This window comes from Mastigoproctus giganteus, chromosome 6, assembly GCF_048544385.1.
Source record: "Mastigoproctus giganteus isolate SK-2022 chromosome 6, ASM4854438v1, whole genome shotgun sequence".
NCBI lineage: Eukaryota > Metazoa > Arthropoda > Arachnida > Uropygi > Thelyphonidae > Mastigoproctus > Mastigoproctus giganteus.
In genome coordinates this window covers 153416665-153436689 of record NC_143580.1, presented here as the reverse complement: position 1 = coordinate 153436689, position 20025 = coordinate 153416665, and the positions used below count along the sequence as shown (strand labels likewise).

The following is a 20025-nucleotide window of genomic DNA, read 5'->3' as shown; positions in this document are numbered from 1 at the left end:
CATAGAGGCGACTACAGTGGTCTCAGACAGTTTTTAAATTCTGTACAGTGGGAGCAATTAATGATGTTACCAACAGCAAATTCTAAGTGGGAAGCATTCAAGGAACTAATCATGGAAGCTACTAGGTTTTATATACTGATTAACTTTAGTTGTTATTTGGTTTTTAGGAGCATTAGCAACTAAGGCCATATTTCTCTGGGAATATGTGGTGGTCACTCCCTGACCTTTCCGCATCCTCCATATTTGGTGGTGACGGGTTCGAACCCCGGTCTAATCAAGAAGCACATGCTTCTTGATTAGACCGGGATCTGGAAGGAGCAGCAGTGCTATGCACTGCTGCTCCTTCCGACCTGGCTACGGAGGCGCCTACTGATTAACAAATATTGTTCAAGGTTTAGGCCTAAATGGATGTCGGATGAACTAATGAGACTCGTGGCAGAGAAGAAAAATGCATGGGATAGATATAAATTATCAGACAACACAGAAGCGTAGGGTAGATATAAGCTAGTCTGTAATCAAGTCACAAAGGAGATTAGGCAAGCGAGGGCAGGTGACAAGAAATCTTTGGCAAAAGGATGGTAAGAAATCCATTCCCTCTAAAAGATTGTCCAGTTTCTCATTGAATTTATTTAAGCTATCAACTTCCACAACAGCAGATGGAAGTTTGTTCCAGCAATCAACCACCCACTGGCTAAAGGCAAATCAGTACATCTATTCTACAACTGTCTTTCCTCAATTTTAATTTATGCCCTCTAAGGTTTGTAATCTGGGCAAGCAGAAAAATCCCATCAGAATTGAGTCTGCTCCTCAACCCAAGACCTTATACACCTCAATCAGTTCACCTTGCAGGTGCTTAGTCTCCATAAGCTGCAATTTGTAGAACTTATGCCTTTCTTGGTAAGAGGACCCTTTCGTTCCCCTCAAGAATTTTGTTGCCCTTCTCTGTACTCACTCAAGCAACTCAACATCCTTCTTAAAACGAGGTCTGCAGACTTGTATGCAGTACTCAAGTATGCAGTACCTGTATGCAGTACTCAAGGTCCATTGCATTACACAAAGGGATAATCACCTCCTTTTCCTGACCAGAAAAATTCCTATGTATCATTGAAAATACCATATTACCTGTTCTGGCAGCCTATCTGCACTGTTCAGAAAACTGCATATCTGACTGCATAATTACACCTGGACTTTTTCATTTTCTCCCACCCTAAGTGTAGTACCATACAGTTGGTACATTTCTCTGGGGTTACTTCTACCTATATGCAGTACTTTGCATTTCTCAAAATTAAACTTCAGTTGTCACTTCTCAGCCCATCTGCCCAACTTTTCTAAATCTTGTTGCAGTAGCACACTGCCATTAGTGTCATTAACTACCCTGCATACTTGCACATTAAGCCTGATATATCTTCCTCAATATCATTGATAAATATACAAAACAACTGGGACCAACACCGAACCCTTGGGGGGGAGAGAGACTCCACTAATAACATTAGTCCACGAAAAGCAGCATCCATTGTTTGTTTGCAGGCTTTACGGTGCAAGGGCAGCAAAGGCCATAATGCGGCTAACTATGTTGATGTTAAATACATAATTCTGTTTGTATAGATATTATTGAAATTTAAACTGCGTTGTACAGTTTTATCTGTTTTAGGAAATCAAAAATTTTGGTCACATGTGGCGTGTCTGCTAGGAGGTCAGAAATGCTGAAAGAGGTGTTCGTCGTGGAAAATGAGGTAAACATAGCTTGTCGCTCAGTATTGTATTTGGGGCAGTCAATAAGTAGATGTTGGACAGTGAGCTGAGTGCTGAACTTTGTGCACTCAGATGTGTCAGGTGCACATGGCCTATCCGTAATTGGGCTAATACAACTTCTTCATGTCGGTTCTCCCATATGATAGAGCTCCAAGGTTTTAGATCTTTTTTTTTATACCGAATAGCTTATTATTGCCTTGGTTCTGCCAGATGTGTTGCCATTCTTCAATACATCACTTCCTTATAATCTACTTATATTGTAGTCAGATGCAGGTGTAGTAAATGATTGGTCTATAGGATCAGTAGCAGTTTTGGCAGCTAGGTCGGCCTGTTCGTTTCCAGATATTCCCGAGTGACCAGGGATCCAACAAAAGAGAACTTGTTGTTTCTTCTGGTTTAATTTAGTCAGAGTATTCCAAATCTGTATGAGTAAGGGGTTATCATGATTTTTATTCCGCTGTATAGCTTGGATGACACTAATGGAGTCGGTGTATATAACACTGTGCACTGTGGCTGTTGAGAGTATGCAATTTAAGGCTATGCATATAGGACAGAGTTCTGCAGTATAGCTGCTACATTCGGTGGGGAGCTTCTTGGATATGGCAAAGTTGGGAAATAATGCTGCTGCTGCTGCGCCAAAGTGATTGTCAGTTTTAGACCCATCAGTGTAGATTGGTGTGTACTGGCTGTGCTGAGTTCTATGTGTGGCATGTATTTGTGGTATGTTGGGACATGGTGTGTTTTCCTCAGGCTGTGAATGAAAGGTCGCACAGCGGTATATGATACATCCATGGTGGGATTGTATGAGAGGCAATAGGTTGTATCTTACTAAGGTCAATTTGCCAGTCAGTCTGTAGTGCGCAAAGACATATACCGGTTGATGGGTTTATAGATGGGCAAGCTCTATAAAAGTTTTCCCATTTAGGAGAGAAAAGTCCATTCCAGGTGGGGTGATTTGGATGCCCTTTGAGTTTTCCTGCGTAATTTAATAAAAGCATTTGTCTGCATAGCTGCAAGAGTGTTTCATGCACTTCGGCGTATAGGCTCTAAACTGGTGATGTGCGGTATGGCCCCGGTGCAAGACAAAGAGCACTGTGATGTACAGGATCAAGCCAACGTAAGGCGCTTGGTCTAGCAGAGCTATAGACTACAGAACCGTAGTCCAGACGTTGACCGTATTAATGCATGGTACAGATGTATTAGTGTGTAACGGTCAGCTCCCCATGTAGTGCCAGATAGAACTCTTAAGATGTTAAGCTTTTTAAGACAGGAAATCCGGAGCGATTTTATATGTTCAAGGAAGGTGAGTTTTTGGTCAAATATCACACCAAGAAAGCGAATACTGGAGACAATTGGTATGACTTGATTTGCTAGTCGAAGTTCTGGATGTGGATGTAGGTTGCACTTCTTACAGAAGTGTATTCCAAACGTTTTTTGGTGTGAGAGATGAAAGCCATTGTTTTGGGACCATTTGGCTATTTTCTTAATGGCACATTACAACTGTCTTTCTATCATTCGCATGTTAGGCAAATGGCAAGCGATACTGAAGTCATCAGCATACAGGGTAGTAGATATTGTTTGTGGTAGTTTATGTGTTATTGAATTCATTATTATATTAAAGAGAATGGCACTTAGTACTGACCCTTGTGGTACTCCTTCCTGGATAAATTTTGAGGATAATTGATTGTGAACTCTGACTTGAAATGAGCGGTGGTGTAGGAAATTTCTGATAAACTGTGGTAGGTATCCGTATAATCCCAGATCATATAGATTTCGCATTATACCATAACTCCAAACAGTGTCAAAGGCTTTTTCAATGTCATCGAGGACCATGACAAGGTGTTCTTTCCATATGAAGGTGTCACGGATGTTCATTTCTGTCTTAATCAAAAAGTCGAGAGTGGATTTACCTTCAAGGAAGCCACATTGCACTGGATTTATAAAGTCATTTCGAGCTAGAAACCAGGATAGCCAGGCATTGACCATTTTCTCCATGACTTTGCATGTACAGCTGGTGAGGGCAATTGGTCAATAGTTTTGCAGATTTTTGGGTCTTTTTCTGGTTTCGGAAATGCCAAAACGTAGGCATGCTGCCAATTTTTGGGGAAAGTGTTTTCTTTGAATATTCTGTTGTAGAGCAGTAACAGTGTCTTGAGGGACGGTTCATTAAGTTTTGCTATCATGATGTAATATATTCCATCTGGCCCTGCTGCACTGAGTTTAGTGGAAGCTAGAGCATGGTGCAACTCTGACATTGTGAAGGGGAGATTGTATGAAGTACTGGATGCTGATTCAAAATTGATCGAGTGTTTTTCAGCTTGTGTGCTTGGAAATGTGGCAAGTATGATGTCACAGCTGAGATTTCCATGAACGATCTACCTAGAGTGTTTGCAATCTCTTCCGGTTTTGTAATATCAGAGCCATTGACAGTGAGCATGAGGACAGTTGAAACGTGGGTGTTTTGCATACATACGCTGTATTTTGGCCCATATTGTTTTGGTTTTTGTGGTTTTTGTAATTGTGGAAGCGAAATGCCTCCATTCTTACCTTTTACTGGTCTGCCTAATTCGTTTTGCCCTTGCCTGTTTAAAGCAGATGAGGTTTTCTGTTGTTGGGAACCTTCTGAAAATGTTCCATGCTCTATTCTTCTCTTTTTTAGCAGTACTACATTCTTCATTCCACCACACTTTACAGCGGGCCGATATTTTGATGGATCGTTTTGGAATTGCTTTGTCCATTGCCTGCAGTATTTGGTTGGATATATATTCTACTGCCAGGTTTATAGGTGGTTGTTGGACCTGTTTTTTATGTAGCGTAGCTAGCTGCTTGTACATGGCCCATTCGGCTTTCGAATGGTTCCATTTCGCAATTCGGTAGGAAAGGTGGGAAACAATTGTTTCAATGCAGCATATCACAGGGTAGTGATCACTGCCCAGTGGGTTGCTGTGAATGGTCCATCCAAATAGAGGGTATATGGCTGCTGAGAATAAAGAGACATCGATAGCTGAGGTAGACCCTATAGGAAGGTGCGATAAGTGTGTACTCCTTTATTGAGAGTTATCAGATTGTGTTGATCAAGTAATTTTCCGATGGTTTGTCCAGGCTTATCCAGGTAATAGTTTCCCCCATAGATGATGGTGACTGTTGAGGTCTCCGAGGATACAGTATGGTTTGGGGAGCTGTATCACTAGTTCTTCTCAGTCGGCATAGCTTATATTTTGGTTAGGTGGCAAGTATAATGAGACTATGGTTAAATCGAAGTTAATGTTGACTCGTGCAGCAACTGCCTCAATGTTTGTTTTTAATGGGATTGGTTTTGAGGGTATCTGGGAGTTGATAATCAACGCTACCCCTCTTATGTGCTAGATTTTGCAGATTGTGTGCAACATGATCTTGCTGATGTATTATGTATTTCCAAAGGGAAACAATTATATTTAGTGTTAGATTGGTTTCTTGTAAACAGAAAGCAATAGATCATATTGATTTAAAGGAGATCTTGGATGTCAGACAAATTACTACGATAGCCTCTACAGTTCCATTGTAAGAAAGTAAGCATTATTTGGGTTTACAAGAGCCCTCGATTTGTTTTCAAGGTACAGAAGGTTTGCATTGCTCAAGTTTACCTTTCCCCTTTTTTGGGGATTGAGGTTTCCTGTATCAATCTCCTCCTCAGTGAATTATCTTCTGAATCCATGTAATCTGTTTGGTTTGAGTTAGGATTGGTAGATACTGTAGTAATCTGCTGTTGAATGGCATCTGGCTGTACTGTGGTTGGAGTATTTATAGCTTTGCTTTGTTTGCTTTTTTTGTTTGATGTGTTGGTACTGGGGAAAATATTGACTTTGTCCATTCAGCTAGTGATTTGCTTGGTGGTATAGTTACCTCCTTTTGGGTAGCAGTTGATGTGTGCTTTTTGATTATTTGGGCATAAGTTGGCTTGTTGGTATTCGGAACTGGTAAAGGTTTTTTAGCCTCTCTGTAGGTTGGTTACATTGTGTACAGTCTTGTATGCTTTTTTCATGTTTCCAAAGGGGACACTCCTTTGAATATGCCGAATGAGCTTCTTTACAGCTGGGACAGTTTGGTGTTGCGGCTGTGCAGTCTGAACTAGTGTGTGCAGTGGAGCCAGATTTGGCACAGGCAGCTGCTCCTTTGCAGACTGTCTGTGAGTGCCTAAACTTCTGGCACTTATAGCAGTGTAATGGATTTGGGATGTAGGGTTTGACACGCAGTTAAGATAACCTGCTTTTATCATTGTTGGTGCTTTCAGGTTATCAAATGTGAGGATTATTTCCTGAGTAGGAATTATAATACATCATCCTTCTTTGTTAGAATCCGCTTTACATTGATCACACCTTCATCACGCAATTCTTGTTTAAGTTCTTCATCTGACACGTTCATGAGGTCCCATTCGGTGAGGACACCTCTTGATGTGTTCAAGGACACGTGCGGTGAAAGGGTAACAGACATTCTGCCGAAAATGTTTAGTTTCTGTAGCTGCTCGGACTGTTGAGCAGTGGCAACTTCAACCAGTAGGTCATCTGATCTTAAACGACGCACTGTCTTGGGAGTAGACAGTGCTACTGCTACTGTGCTTTCTAGGCATTTCTGCACTAGAAATGGAGATAGTTTTCCAATCAGTTGTTCTGCAGTGGAATGTACAATTAGAAAAGTTGGAGTTCGAATTCTGCCTATGTCAGTCTTTTGACATTTTTGATGGGACAGAACCAGAATCATCTTGTTGTGTTAGGGTTTCTTCTGTGTACCTAGTGGTTTTCTGGGTTTTCTAAACTGCTTGCTCCATTTCGCCCTGGAGAGGAGACCTTTTCCCCTACAGGTTACCGGCCCAGGCACATGGAGGCAGGAGTAGTGCCACCTTTGTGACCAAGCGGTAGTGGATTAGTCATAATATGCAAATAAAAAGGAAAAAAGAAAGAAGGTTACTTCTCCTCCCGATCAAGTAAAGTGATTTCTTTACTAGAGATTATTTAATCATTTGTTAGTGTAATGCTAAATAAAGAAGACGAATTTATTTATTCAAGAGAGAGCTCTAGTTCACTGACAAAAGACACTTGATCACAAAATCGCTTGCCACCTGGGGCCCAGCATCCATTGATTGCCACTCTCTGTCTGCTCCCACTCAACCACCCTTTTATCCATTGTAACAATTTGCATTTGTACAGTAGTTTTCCAAACACAACAGTATCAAAAGCTTTTCTAAAATCCAAGTATATGATATCAAAATCATTTTTTGCATCCAGTTCCTTTGTAACCAAACCATAGTATCCAATCAAATTTATCAGACAACACTTTTCCTTAACAAACCCATGCTGTGTCTGAATTATTACTGCAGTCTTGTCTAGATGATCCTGCAATGCTTCTTTAACCAGTGACTCCATTATTTTCTGCGGAACAGAAGTTAAACTAATAGGTCTGCAAGTTTGTGTCACCCTTTGATCCTCCTCAGTGAATTGGAGATATATTTGCACAATCTCCAGTCCATGGAGACTTCCTCCGAGCCAAGGATGCTCTCATGGTTATGGCTAAGGGTTTGCTTACTTCCTTTGCCGCCTCCTTTAATATAAATGGATAGATCCCATCCACCCTGGGTGCCTTTCTTGTGTTTAACTTTTTCTCCTCCACTTTGCTCTCAGTTATTACAAAAATCATTAAGCTCCCTGTTACAGTTTAATACGCTTCTGTCCTCCACTTCTCTAAAGAATTCCTCATGTGTGAATGTAGATGCAAAATACGAATTCAGTTTGTCAGCTATCTGAACAGGATCATCAACAGTTGAACCACTGACGTCAAGTGGACCAATCCGATTCATCCCCTTCCTTCTAGTGTTTATATAAGTAATGATGTCCATGCTGTTTTTCTTAGCATCCTTTGCCAAAGATTTCTAATCTGCCTTCCCTTGCCTAACCTCTTTTGTGACTTGATTACAAACTAGCTTATATCTACCATAGGCTTCTGTGTCACCTGATAATTGATATGCATCCCATGCATTTTTCTTCTATGCCAAGAGTCTCATTAGTTCATCTGACATCCATCCATTTAGGCCTAAACCTTGAACAGTATTTCTTAATCAGTATGAAAAGAATAGCAGCTGTCACGATTAATTCCTTGAAAGCTTTGCATTTTGAATTTGTTGTTGGTAACATCATCAGTTGGTCCCACTGTAAAGAATTTAAAAACTGTCAGACCACTGTACTCATCAGGAATTCAGCAATAGAGCATTGCTGAATTCCTGTGATATCCTTTTACATTTATCCAATTTCAGAAAACTGCCATTAAGAATGAATTTGAAAATTATGAATTTGATAATGACATTTTAAATTGAAAATGTTACAGAAAACATTATATGCCCAAGTATTACAGAACTATGAACACATCAAATTTTATGTTCATAGCATGCCAAAATTTTGTGTGTTCATAAAATGTTCAAATATTCCATGATTGGGCATGGAATGCTTTCTGTAACCTTTTAAACTGAAAATGGCTTTACCAAATTCATAATTAATCTCCGGAACTTTGATTATAACTTTGGAGAATACCTTATAGGCACATAATAAAATTTTGCATAAGAGCCCTTTTTTACAATCCCCTCTTAAGTATTTATTGTTATTAATATATTATTTCTCCCTGGGGTTACCACTTGACAGGTACTGCTGCCAAGTACACAGGGTGGTTGGTATGCCTGGTGTTACTGTTCACTGAGGAACTCTCTCACTATCCTACAGGTGTTCAGGATTACGACTTTCTGGAGTTCCTTGTAGGTGCTCTCTCTGGGAGGCCCATTTCTGCTAGGCTGTTGTCTAATGTTTGTTTGTTTGTTATTTGGTTTTTAGGAGCATTAGCAACTAAGGCCATATTGCTCCAGGGATATGCGGTGGTTATTCCCTGACCTTTCCGCATCCTCCGTATTTGGTGGTGACGGGCTCGAACCCCGGTCTAATCAAGAAGCATATGCTACGCACTACTGCTCCTTCCCACCTGGCTAGGAAGACGCCTTAGGCTGTTCTGTAAGGTCTTTGGCACCTTACCTTTGGTTGAATGACGATTGGGATCGCCATTACTTGTTGCATATGCCACATCTCTTTGATCTCCTGGCTTAGGTTCATGTACTTCCTGATCTTTCCTTTATGGGTTTTCTGGATATTGCCAGCGCTGGGCAACACTATATCAATCAGATAGGTATCCTTTTCCTCCTTGCCGACGAAGGTTATGTCCAGTCTGTTGTGTAGGATTATCTTGTCTATTATTATGCCGCGTTCCCAATAGAGATTGTGGGTTGGGGTCTCTAGTACTGCCTGGGATTCGTACTTTCTTTAATTAACTGGTATTTCCTCACTAGTTTCTGATGTATTATGCTGGCTACCTGGTCGTGTCTATTAGTGTACTCAGTCTCGGTGATCACCTCGAGTCCTGCAGTGATGTGTTGGATCAATTCTGAGGCCAGGTGGCATCGTCTATATGTGTCATCTTACACTCAGGGCTCCTTGCCGATGTATTTTCTATAGTTTCTTGAATGACAAGCATGAATCCTTCAGTCTCAGGGAAGAGCATCCCACTCGTTAGTATGCACCGGAAGCCATTTTATCTATGTGATCTTGGTGGAGGTCATTGTAGTGTCTTCCATGGAGTGTCTTTTTGTCCACCTTTCTAGCTTCATTTGTGCCATCTGGGCAGGAGAGGGCTCCTCGCTTAGGTGGATCAGGGTATGCCACTTGTCTATCTTGCTTATGGCCTGGTAGAGTGTTGCTGTGTTTTTCTGGAAGTAATCCTTCCAGTTAGCTATTGCTATCTTCTTCTTCATCGAGCAGAAGAAGAAGATAGCTATTGCTATCTTCTTTTGCTCGATGAGCTCTACAGCACACTTCCGCTTCCTTTCCGAGCAGTCAGACAGCTCGGAAAGGAGGCTTCCGAGCACGGCTAACTTCGGGTGGTTCTGGCAGCTCTTGGTCATCATTGATTGTCCTTGTCTGTCTCTCTCTCTCTCTCTCTCTCTCTCTCTCTCTCTCTCTCTCTCTCTCTCTCTCTCTCTCTCTCTCTCATGATGTCCTCTCGCTTGGTGTTAGTCCTAACATCCCGAAGGAGTATGTTAGTACTGGGACTGAATAGGTGTTTATGGCTTTAACTGTGTTCCCTCCATTCAGCTATGCTTTGAGCAGGCTTCTGAGTCATTTGATGGTATTTTTTGGTCAGAGGTATTTGTAAGGTCTCTCCCTGTGGCATGGCTTCAATCTCTTTCAGCTGGTAGCTTCGGCTGACTAATTTCCCCTGATACAATCTGTGGGTCTTGCACTTGTCTAGATCAAATTCTATCCTGATATCATTGCTGAATTCTTTGGTGATCTGGAGCAGTTACTTCTCAGTTGTCGTGTAGAGCTTGAAGTCATCCATATACATCAGGTGGAAGAGGGTGTACAGGTTTTTCCTTCCTTCTTTATATCCATACTTGCTGTTGTTGAGCATGGTGGATAGTGGGTTGTGCTACACAGAACCACAGTGGGCTCAGTGGTTTCATCTCCCTTAAAGACTCCTCTCCTGACAGGGATCAGTCTGGCTGTGATATTCTTGACCTTGATGGTGGTACTCCATTTCACCACAGCTGCTTGTAGGAAGTTTGTCACTGGTGGATTGACTTTATAGATCTTTAGCATCTCTATTAGCCAGCTAGGAGGCATGGACTTGAAGGCCTTGTGGTAATCAATTTAGGCATGTGTACAGGTTGCACTGCTTCTTGTAGGCTTGCTCTATAACTGCAGCAGCTAGGGTTAATTGTTCCTGTACACATGCCTAAATTTAGAAAAATTTAGGCATGTGTACAGGTTGCACTGCTTCTTGTAGGCTTGCTCTATAACTGCAGCATCTAGGGTTAACTGTTCCTCACATCCTTTGCTCATCCGCTTGCATCCTTTCTGCTGTTTGGCCATTATGTTCTGGCTCTCCAAGCAGTTTGATATCTTCCTGGTTATGCAGCTGGTCAGGATCTTGTGCATCAATGGGAGACAGGTGATTGGCCTGTATTTCGCTGAGTTTCTTGTATCTTGGTCTTTAGCCTTCAGATATGTGATTCTTTGAGTGAGAAACTTTGGGATTGTCTCTGGGTGCCTATCATTCGGGTGAATTGCTCTGTTAGGTGGTGCAAGTGAGCTTCTTGTACCAGTAGTTGTGGGTGTTATCTATTCCTTCACTGCCCCAAAACTCCTCAATCATCTGCTGGGGTGGGCTGCTTTCATCTTTCCCAAGACTCCTGTGGAAGGCGCTTTGGTTTTCATTGAAGATTTGGTTGTTTATTTTCCTCTGGGAGCTCTTTTTGTATTGGCATAGTCTCTTGCTAAGTGTGAGGAGGTTCTGCTTCTGCATGTCCAAGTATTTTCCTATTGTCCGATTTTGGTGTGTTTGCTGTGGACACTCTTCCTTATTAATATTATTATTGAAGATTACACCCCTGACCAGAAATTGCATGAACCTGATTAAATGAATACTCCATAAGCTGCCTACTGATATATAAGAATTAATATCCAATACTACATGCTATTTAAATAGTAAAAATGCATACAGAAAATAACAAATGTTTTTAACTGCTATACAAAATCTTTCACAGTAAAAAAAAGTAGGCAAAGGGTATAAAGAAGAAAATATACAGGAAAAAAACCTATATCTGTAAGGAAGTTACTTTGTTGTCAGTTTAGAAATATTTGCTGTATTCTACCTACAGGTTGAGATAATGCAAAAAAAAACACACAAGAAAAAAAAGTTCTTCTGAATACTTAAAAAAAAAAAAAAAAAAATCATATTTACTTTCAGCATTCAGAATCCTCAAAACAGCATCAGCCATCAATTTGTTTGACTGCTCTCCAATAAGTGGTTTTGTGATCTCTGCTAAATTTAAATGCTTCATTCTTCGTGCGCTTTTCCCCTTTGATATAAAAGATAATATTAAAAGTATTTACATACAGAGGATATAATTCAAGCAGTAGAAACAATCTTATAAAATGAAAAGGAATGACAATTATTCATTGCAAGAACTACATAACACAGATTTTTTTAATTTTATTCTGCAGTTCGCAACTACAAACAAGATACTTAAAATTGCTGGAAGAAACTGCACATATTTTGTTTCCAAATAAATATAGAAAAAAAATTCAGGATAAATACAGAAAAAATAATTTACATCTCTGACTAAGACCAACTAATTAACAGTAAAAAAAAAAAAAAAAAATCTCATTCCATTCTTTGCGATGAAATAAAACTAACACCTTTAAAATGGGTGAGTAGAATAGCTATTGTTCTGTTATGGAGTTCATTCAAAAAAAAAAAAAAAGTTATTTATTGAGATTTATTTCTACTCTTTAATAACTAAAAACACCTTTTTATTATGGTCAACTTATTTGTCCAATACTGTTGAAATAAATGTATGTAGTGGATTTTCTTTTCTTTTCTTTTTTTTCCTTTTAACAGAATTGAGACAATAAGAAAATAAGAGCATATTATTCCTACAATAAATAAGCGTTCTTAACTCAGATTTAAACTATTAAGACATCATGGTCCTAATTACACAGATGGCATGTAGACTGCCTTTAAGTGTAAATTTAGTATTCTGTAAGTAGGCAATGCTTCCACAGAAAAAATATCTTCATTGTGCTTTCCTGAGCAAACTGGTAAATTTACACAATATAAAAACGGGACATTATAAAATAATAAAAAAATGCCTGGAATGCTAAGAATTTCTATGAAATAAGTGAGTGACTTTATAAATTTAAAGAGAAATGGCTAAAGAATACAGTAATAGAGAAAAAAGGAAATTGGTATAAATCCAAAAGCAGGAACTAAATTTATCTTCCAAAGTGATCAATATAAATCTAAAAGGAGGACCGAATTTATTTAAAAGCTACTGCAGCCATTTTTTCCCACATGACTGCTGAAGGTGCTGGTGTAATTCTGCATTTATATAAATTCATTGAACATTAGAGTTCTATGCTGACATTATTCATTTCTGTATCTTTAAAAGGAAATAAAATTTCGAACTGTGATTAGGTATTCTTTTATATAAAGTCACAACCTCAATAATTTTTAGAATGATGGAAAATTTTCTCACAAACTGCATAACTGGCCCATACAATATTTGTCTCAGTATTTTTCTTGAGTACAAAATGCATCAGAAAAATGAATAACAAGAAAATACAAAATTTTAAAAGTTTATATAATAATGGTAGAAGTGCTGTCAATAGAATACATGAATATGGGCTACTGTTCAGGTCTGTAAAAGCTAATATAACTGGTTTAACCAATATTTAGTAACACTCTGATATACGGATGAGTTTCATTTTGGAATGTACAATCTAAATAGGAAAGACAGGGAGGAACAGATGTGCATTATGCTTCTGATAAAAAGCTGCCTAATTGTGATAAAACTGTACCCTGATTAAAAACTATTTCAGGAGAGCACAGAGTCTGCATGCTGTGAGATAATGTACATAAATGTAGAATGTGAGAATTTTGCTACAGACCGTGAGAGGAATAGGTATGATATGAGTCGCTATAAGCAGCTTAATTTGACAAGATTTCAGTGCTTTGAAAGTTCTAGTCCAGGGATGAAAACCGTGGACTGGAAATCAACCTGTGAAGTACATTCAACTGTTATTTGTATCAACATGTCTAGCATTTCAATATGTCTGTTTAAGGGTATTTCTATTTCTGCCTGAGAGAGAGAGAGAGAGAGAGAGAGAGAGAGAGAGAGTATAAGGGGCAGAAATACCTTGATCTGATCACCAATGACCTAAAAATATCATAAATATGATAGTACAGGAACCATTAGCAGTGAGTACCCAGAATCCTAAAATGGATGAAAACAAATGAAATTTCTGTAATCAGCTCAATCAATTCATATTGAGTCTATTACTGAAATATGAATTATATAAGATAAAATACACAGCTGAACTACAGGACACTTTTCAGACTTCATCATCGAAGCGGCAAGCACATTCATCTCACTGAGGTTCTTCATATCAAGATATCCATCTTGGTATCCAGATTTAAAAAAAAAAAAAAAAAAGATTTAGCATGCATTACAAGTGAAGGGGGGAAAAAAGGAAAGCATGGAACAAATATAGAGTGACAGCCAGCTCAGATTCATAATAATTATAAGCTGATTTGTAACAAGAAGTTGGGGAGAGCAGATTCATAAGTAAATACAAAGAGGAACAGAGCAAATTATATAAGACCTCTGCTCAGTGGGAATGGCACAAAAACAGATAATCCAAAAGATTGGTGAGCTTAAATACTTTTTTATCAATATTCACACAGTAAAAAGTCTCTTTCAGGATTAGAATGCTAATATACTTAAAACTGTATATTAAATTGAAAGTAATGATGGAATTTACCTACTTTATTACCCCAAGATTAGAATTACACAAAAAAAAAATAATAATAATAAAATAAAAATAAACTTAGCTGCATTCCTGCTCTGTCCAAATGGTATTCCCAGACTTTCCTCAAAATTATTCATAATTAATTAACTCATGTCACATGCTGCAGTGGATAAATTATACATCACAAAAATGCAATACAGTACATTGTATTATAAAGCACTTAGCTTCATTTATTACTTTTTTATTATTTTATTTTTTCCCCAAGGAGGACCGAGTTAGCTGTAGTACACAAGCAAACCAAAGTGAACCAACTACCACAGTGTAGTCACACTACTCAACAAATTCAAAGTAACATAATCCTTCACAAACATAGTCTCTTAAAAGAACAACACACACCCACACACACATTGTAACTAACGTTCTTTTAACAGCACAACCAAGAACAAACCATTGGATAACCAGTAACAACAATGAGCACTAAACTCCATGTGAATTGTTAATTCACATGGAGTTTAGTGCTACTTACTGAAATCTAATAATAATCTACCCTAACTCAGCCAAAACTGTGCTTCTTATATTTTAACAAAACTTCAAATCCTGTTTGGTTCAATTCATGAAAGTAAAGAAGTTAAAGCTAGAAACTTACTTCCCCAATTAAGGTGAATCTTTGCATGGTGGATTCTCTTGTCCATAAAATCAAATTTGAAAACTAAAATAACAATGTCAAGAGCTGTAATAAGGAGCAATTGAATCTCCTGCTTGTTATGGTAAAAACATCTGAAGGAGTAATTTCAATGATTCAAGGAATGTTGGGAAATTGCCCATATGGGACAATTTATCATTATTTGTTTCCATGACTGAAAGCAATGCATTTTAAATTCCATATTTCTGGAAAAAAAATTCAGATAGAACCTAGATTTCTATAATGATCACACTTTTACTATGTGAATATTAAGATAGTTTATTTAGCTATTAATTAAATGACTATAAATTAAGGAAATTTCCTTAATGTATAGTCATGATTCAGGAACCATGCCGGAACCCATTCTCAGACGATATATATATATATATATATATATATATATATATATATATATATATATATATATATATATATATATATATATATATATATATAGGCTTTTTTTTAAGGACAGAAAGAAAAAGAATAAATCAAATTACAATTATGTTAAAATTAATATTACATAAACAAAATGTCTAGTGAATAATTACAATATACAATTTATGTATACTACATAACATTATCACATGATACCAAGTAGGATTTCCTAAATCCATTGAATTTTATTTTATTTATTTATTATTATATTTTTTTTTATTTATTTATTTTTTTTGTAATTGTAGCCTCGAGGTGGATGGATCCAAACCTCATTCTCAGATGAGAATGAGGTTGAAGAATGCATCGAACTTAACTTGTCACTTCTCAAATCCATTCCAAATTCTGTACACTACTGGTCTCAACGCAAGAAAGATGTCTTTGCTATGATCAGACAACTTGGTAAACCAACTATGTTTCTGACATTGAGTGCGACGGAGGTCTGCTGGCCACATCTCTTGAAAACAATTCACAGACTAAACAGTAGCAAAGATACAGAAGTTGACAATACAATGAAAGAATTGACAGCATTGCAGCTTACAAAGCTAATCCACAAGGATCCAGTCACATGTGTAATATACTTCAATAAGCTAGTTGATGTTATAATGCATATACTGCAATCAAAAAAGTACAATCCTTTTGGAAAATTCAAAGTAATCAATTTCTCCAAGCGTATAGAATTCCAGCATCGTGGCAGTCTGCATGCTCACATTTTGCTATGGCTACAAAACGATCCTAAAGAATTGGTTTCGCAAGATATGTCAAGGACTACAGAAATAATAGATGAATTGTGCAGCATCGATGCTTTGGATCTTCCACCGTCTTACTCAAATCTAGTACAGAAGCATACATTTACTTGTTTCAAGGAGAATGATGATCGATGCAGATTCAATATTCCATACTGGCCCATGGATCAAACTCGAGTTTTAATACCAATGAACACACAAGACAATCTATGTTCAAGTTTCAAATGGCGTTTTCAACAATATAAGAAAGATCTTGAAGAGAAACATTACGAAACACTTGAGCAGTTTCTAGAAGGGCACAAGTTGGATATGAAAACTTACTTGGATGTTATTCGATCAGGATTGACGAGACCTACGGTTCTAATGAAAAGAAATATAACACAACTTTGAATGAATACCTTCAATCCTTGGATAGCTGGTATATTAAATTTGAACAAGGATTTAAAGTTCATACTCGAGGAACATTCATGCGCATCATACGTTGTAGAATATGTTAACAAAACCAACAGAGGCATAAGCCATTTGCATCGAGAGTTGATCAAATTGCAAGAATGGTATCCAGATCAGGGCTACACCGACTTGTTAAAACGCTTTAGCATTAAAATGTTGAAATGAGCTTGCAAGAGGCAGTTGGTATTTGCTTTGCTTGGTATTAACTTCTGTTCACAGAAAATTAATGGAAGCACTGGTTAAAGAAGCACTGCAGGATCATCTAGACAAGACTTCAGTTATAGCACAGACACAGCATAGTTTTGTTAAGGGGAAGTCTTGCCTGACCAATTTGATTGGATAGTATGATACAGTCACAAAAGAACTAGATGCAAGGAATAACTTTGATATTATATACTTGGATCTTAGAAAGGCTTATGATACTATTGCACATGGAAGACTGCTGCACAAATTGGAGCAGTGTGGCATTGGAGGCAAATTGCTGCTATGGATAAAGGGGTGGTTGAGAGGGAGAAGACAGAGAGTGGTAATCAATGGGCACTGCTCATCGTGGACTAATATTATTAGTGGAGTCCCTCAGGGTTCAGTATTGGGTCCATTATTGTTTTCTGTATTTATAAATGATATTGATGATGGTATATCAAGCTTAATGTCCAAGTTTGCAGACAATACGAAGGTTGGCAGGGTTGTCAAGAGCACTACTGACACTATGCTACTGCAACAGGATCTGGAAAGGTTGAGCAGATGGGCTGAGAGGTGGCAAATGAAGTTTAACATTGACAAATGTAAAGTACTACATATGGGAAACAGCAACCCCAGAGCAACTATCAACTCTGTGATACTACACTGACAGTGGTAGAGAATGAAAGGGACCTGGGGGTGGTTGTGCAGGCACAGATATGAAGTTTTCTGAGCAGTGCAGACAGGCTGCAAGAGTAGCTCATGGTGTATTGTCGATGATATATAGGAATTTTTCTAGCAGGGATAAGGAGGTGATTATTCCCTTGTATAAGGCAATGGTCAGGCCACACCTAGAGTACTGTATACAGGTCTGGAGGCCTCATTTCAAGAAGGATGTAGAGATGCTGGAACGAGTACAGAGAAGGGCAACAAGATTAGTGAATGGAACAAAGGGGTACTCTTACGAAGAAAGGCTTAAGTTTTGCAAATTACAGTGTCTGGAGTCTAGGCACCAGCGAGGTGATCTGATAGAGGTGTATAAAGCCTTGAATGGTTTGAGCATGCTCAATGCTGATAGGATTCTTCCTCTTGCTCAGAATAATCACCTGAGAGAGCATAAATTCAAACTGAGGAAAGATGGATGTAGGATAGACGTGAGGAAATTTGCCTTCAGCCAGCGGGTGGTTGGTTGGTGGAACAGACTTCCATCCCTTGTCGTGGAAGTTGATAGCCTAAATAAGTTTAAGGCTCAGCTGGACAGGTATTTCAAATGAACAGAAAGGTGAAGTGGAAGTGGTTATTTTTTATTTATTTATTTATTTATTATTTATGTTTTTTTTTTTGGCTGATGCTGCATAAGCTTGCTTTCTTGCATCAAATGCCTCTACTAATGCTAATGCCATCCAATGTCTGAGGCTAGTAGAGAAGTTGTGTACATTCCAACTACCTGGCCTCACGAGCATCAGAAAAATAAGAAGAGCAAGAAACAAACGCTGAAGGAAATCTCGATGATGATTCTACTGACATATGGAATGAAAATATTATACAAAAATATGAGAAAAGACCAAAAGATGGAGGGCTTGGTCAGCTTTGCTTGGCTGATTTTGCAGCGAAATACAATATTGTGAAGGGACAATGTAAACCTAGAAAACAGATATGAGTCATAAGGTATCGCCACTATGAAATGTCTGAATTGGCACAGAGTATAAACATGAGATGGTTTTACTTTACTGGCCTTTCGAAAATGAAATGGTTAATATCTTAGATTCAAACAAGTTTCTTCAGAAATACGATGAAAATGAAGAGTACTTTATAAATTGCCACAAAAAGTACAAGTCAGACATCGATATTGACAAAACAGAGTATTGTAGAAAACTCTGCATCAAAATGGATGATAAAGAGGATGCTCGAGCGAAATGCGAGGAATATGTTCAAAGTCGAATGGCAGAGGATGTTAGTAACAGACTTCAAGAGAACAATGATGATATTGAAATTATTTCTGCAAACTCGCTATCCCCTGTGGTACGTCGGCGAGATAATGTCATGACCAGTGACAATTACTGCAAGTTTGTTCCAATGACAAATAGAGAACAATGCGAGTTGATTCTTGAAGTTATACATTGAATAACAGATCGAGTTAACACAACACCACTTCAAATATTCTTTACTGGTCCAGCAGGCTGTGGCAAGACGTTTACCTTGAAAATTATGATGGAAACTTAAAATCACTTAAGTCAGGTGCACAACTCACTTAACAATGCATTCGTCACCTGCGCGTCAACTGGGAAGGCGACCGTAGCAATCAATGGTAAAACCTCTATCATAACGTGTTTCAAAACATCCAAACAGTATTCATCGATGAAGTTAGCATGATCGGAGCTGCCATTTTGCACACAATCAAAGCCAGACTGCAAGAGATCACTGGAGAATTCGATCAAGAGTTTGTTGGTTTAGATATATTTTGGGGGAAATTCACATTAGTCGCCGCCAGTGAATGCAAGGCAAATATTCAAGTCTCATAAGAATCGCGTCTGTGGTGCAATTTTGTGGCAGTCTCAGTTTCTTTACACTGGTGATTGATGTTGTATTCTCCAGCATATTAACCAAAATTGAAAAATTTTCTTCAACGTTAGACGTTGAAGAAAAGAAGTTAATCAAAAGTCGATTTAGAACATGAGACTTTGTCATGGAACAAGCACCAATGCTGTTCATTTGTTTCATCGTAACAACGATGTTCAATATAATGCTCAAGCGTTGGAAGGAAACACCACCATCGATTATACAGTCAATGATCACTTCACCGGTTACAAGAGTCATGAACAGTTCACTAGCACGCGAACAAAACTCCATCAAATGAGCATAGCAGAGACCGGAAGTTTGCCATGCATATTGCCATTTATCGACTGGAAAACCTTACATGATCACTACAAACATCGATGTTGAAGATGGTTTGGTCAATGGAGCGATCGGAACTTTACAGCACGTTGAGATGGAAGAAATAGAAATCAAAAGATTGTGGTTACATTTTGGAAGCAAGAATGTTGGAACTAAGAGTCGTCTCAAGTCTCACCCGCACATATTAATGCATATTTTAATATGCATTGTGGCATATTAAAATCTGGCTGGACTCCGATTATGAGACGTCCCGCCACAGTATCTTTCAAAACCAAAATGCTTAAATGCAAAAGAATCAAATTTTCTTTGGTTGAAGCTTGTGTTATGACGGTTCATAAATCTCAGGGTGGAACTTTCAAAGAAATCGCATTCAATTACGATACGAGTCTTGAACAGCAACTGGTATACGGTGCATTGTCGAGAGGTGCATTGTCGAGAGTTAGAAGCATCGATGGCCTGTACATCATTAAGACGACTTTACATTCTACCATGCTGGCGGTTGTAA

General features: G+C 38.4%; 1 protein-coding gene across 1 annotated transcript in view; it reads right to left on the bottom strand.

The window, feature by feature from the left end:
• Sym (symplekin scaffold protein) overlaps window positions 1–20025 on the bottom strand; it is a 662620-nt gene that overhangs the window by 327306 nt on the left and 315289 nt on the right. Inside the window, exon 16 of the mRNA XM_090376545.1 lies at window positions 11563–11680. Coding sequence (XP_090232671.1) covers window positions 11563–11680 — 118 coding nt within the window. The remainder of the gene's footprint in view (window positions 1–11562; window positions 11681–20025) is intronic.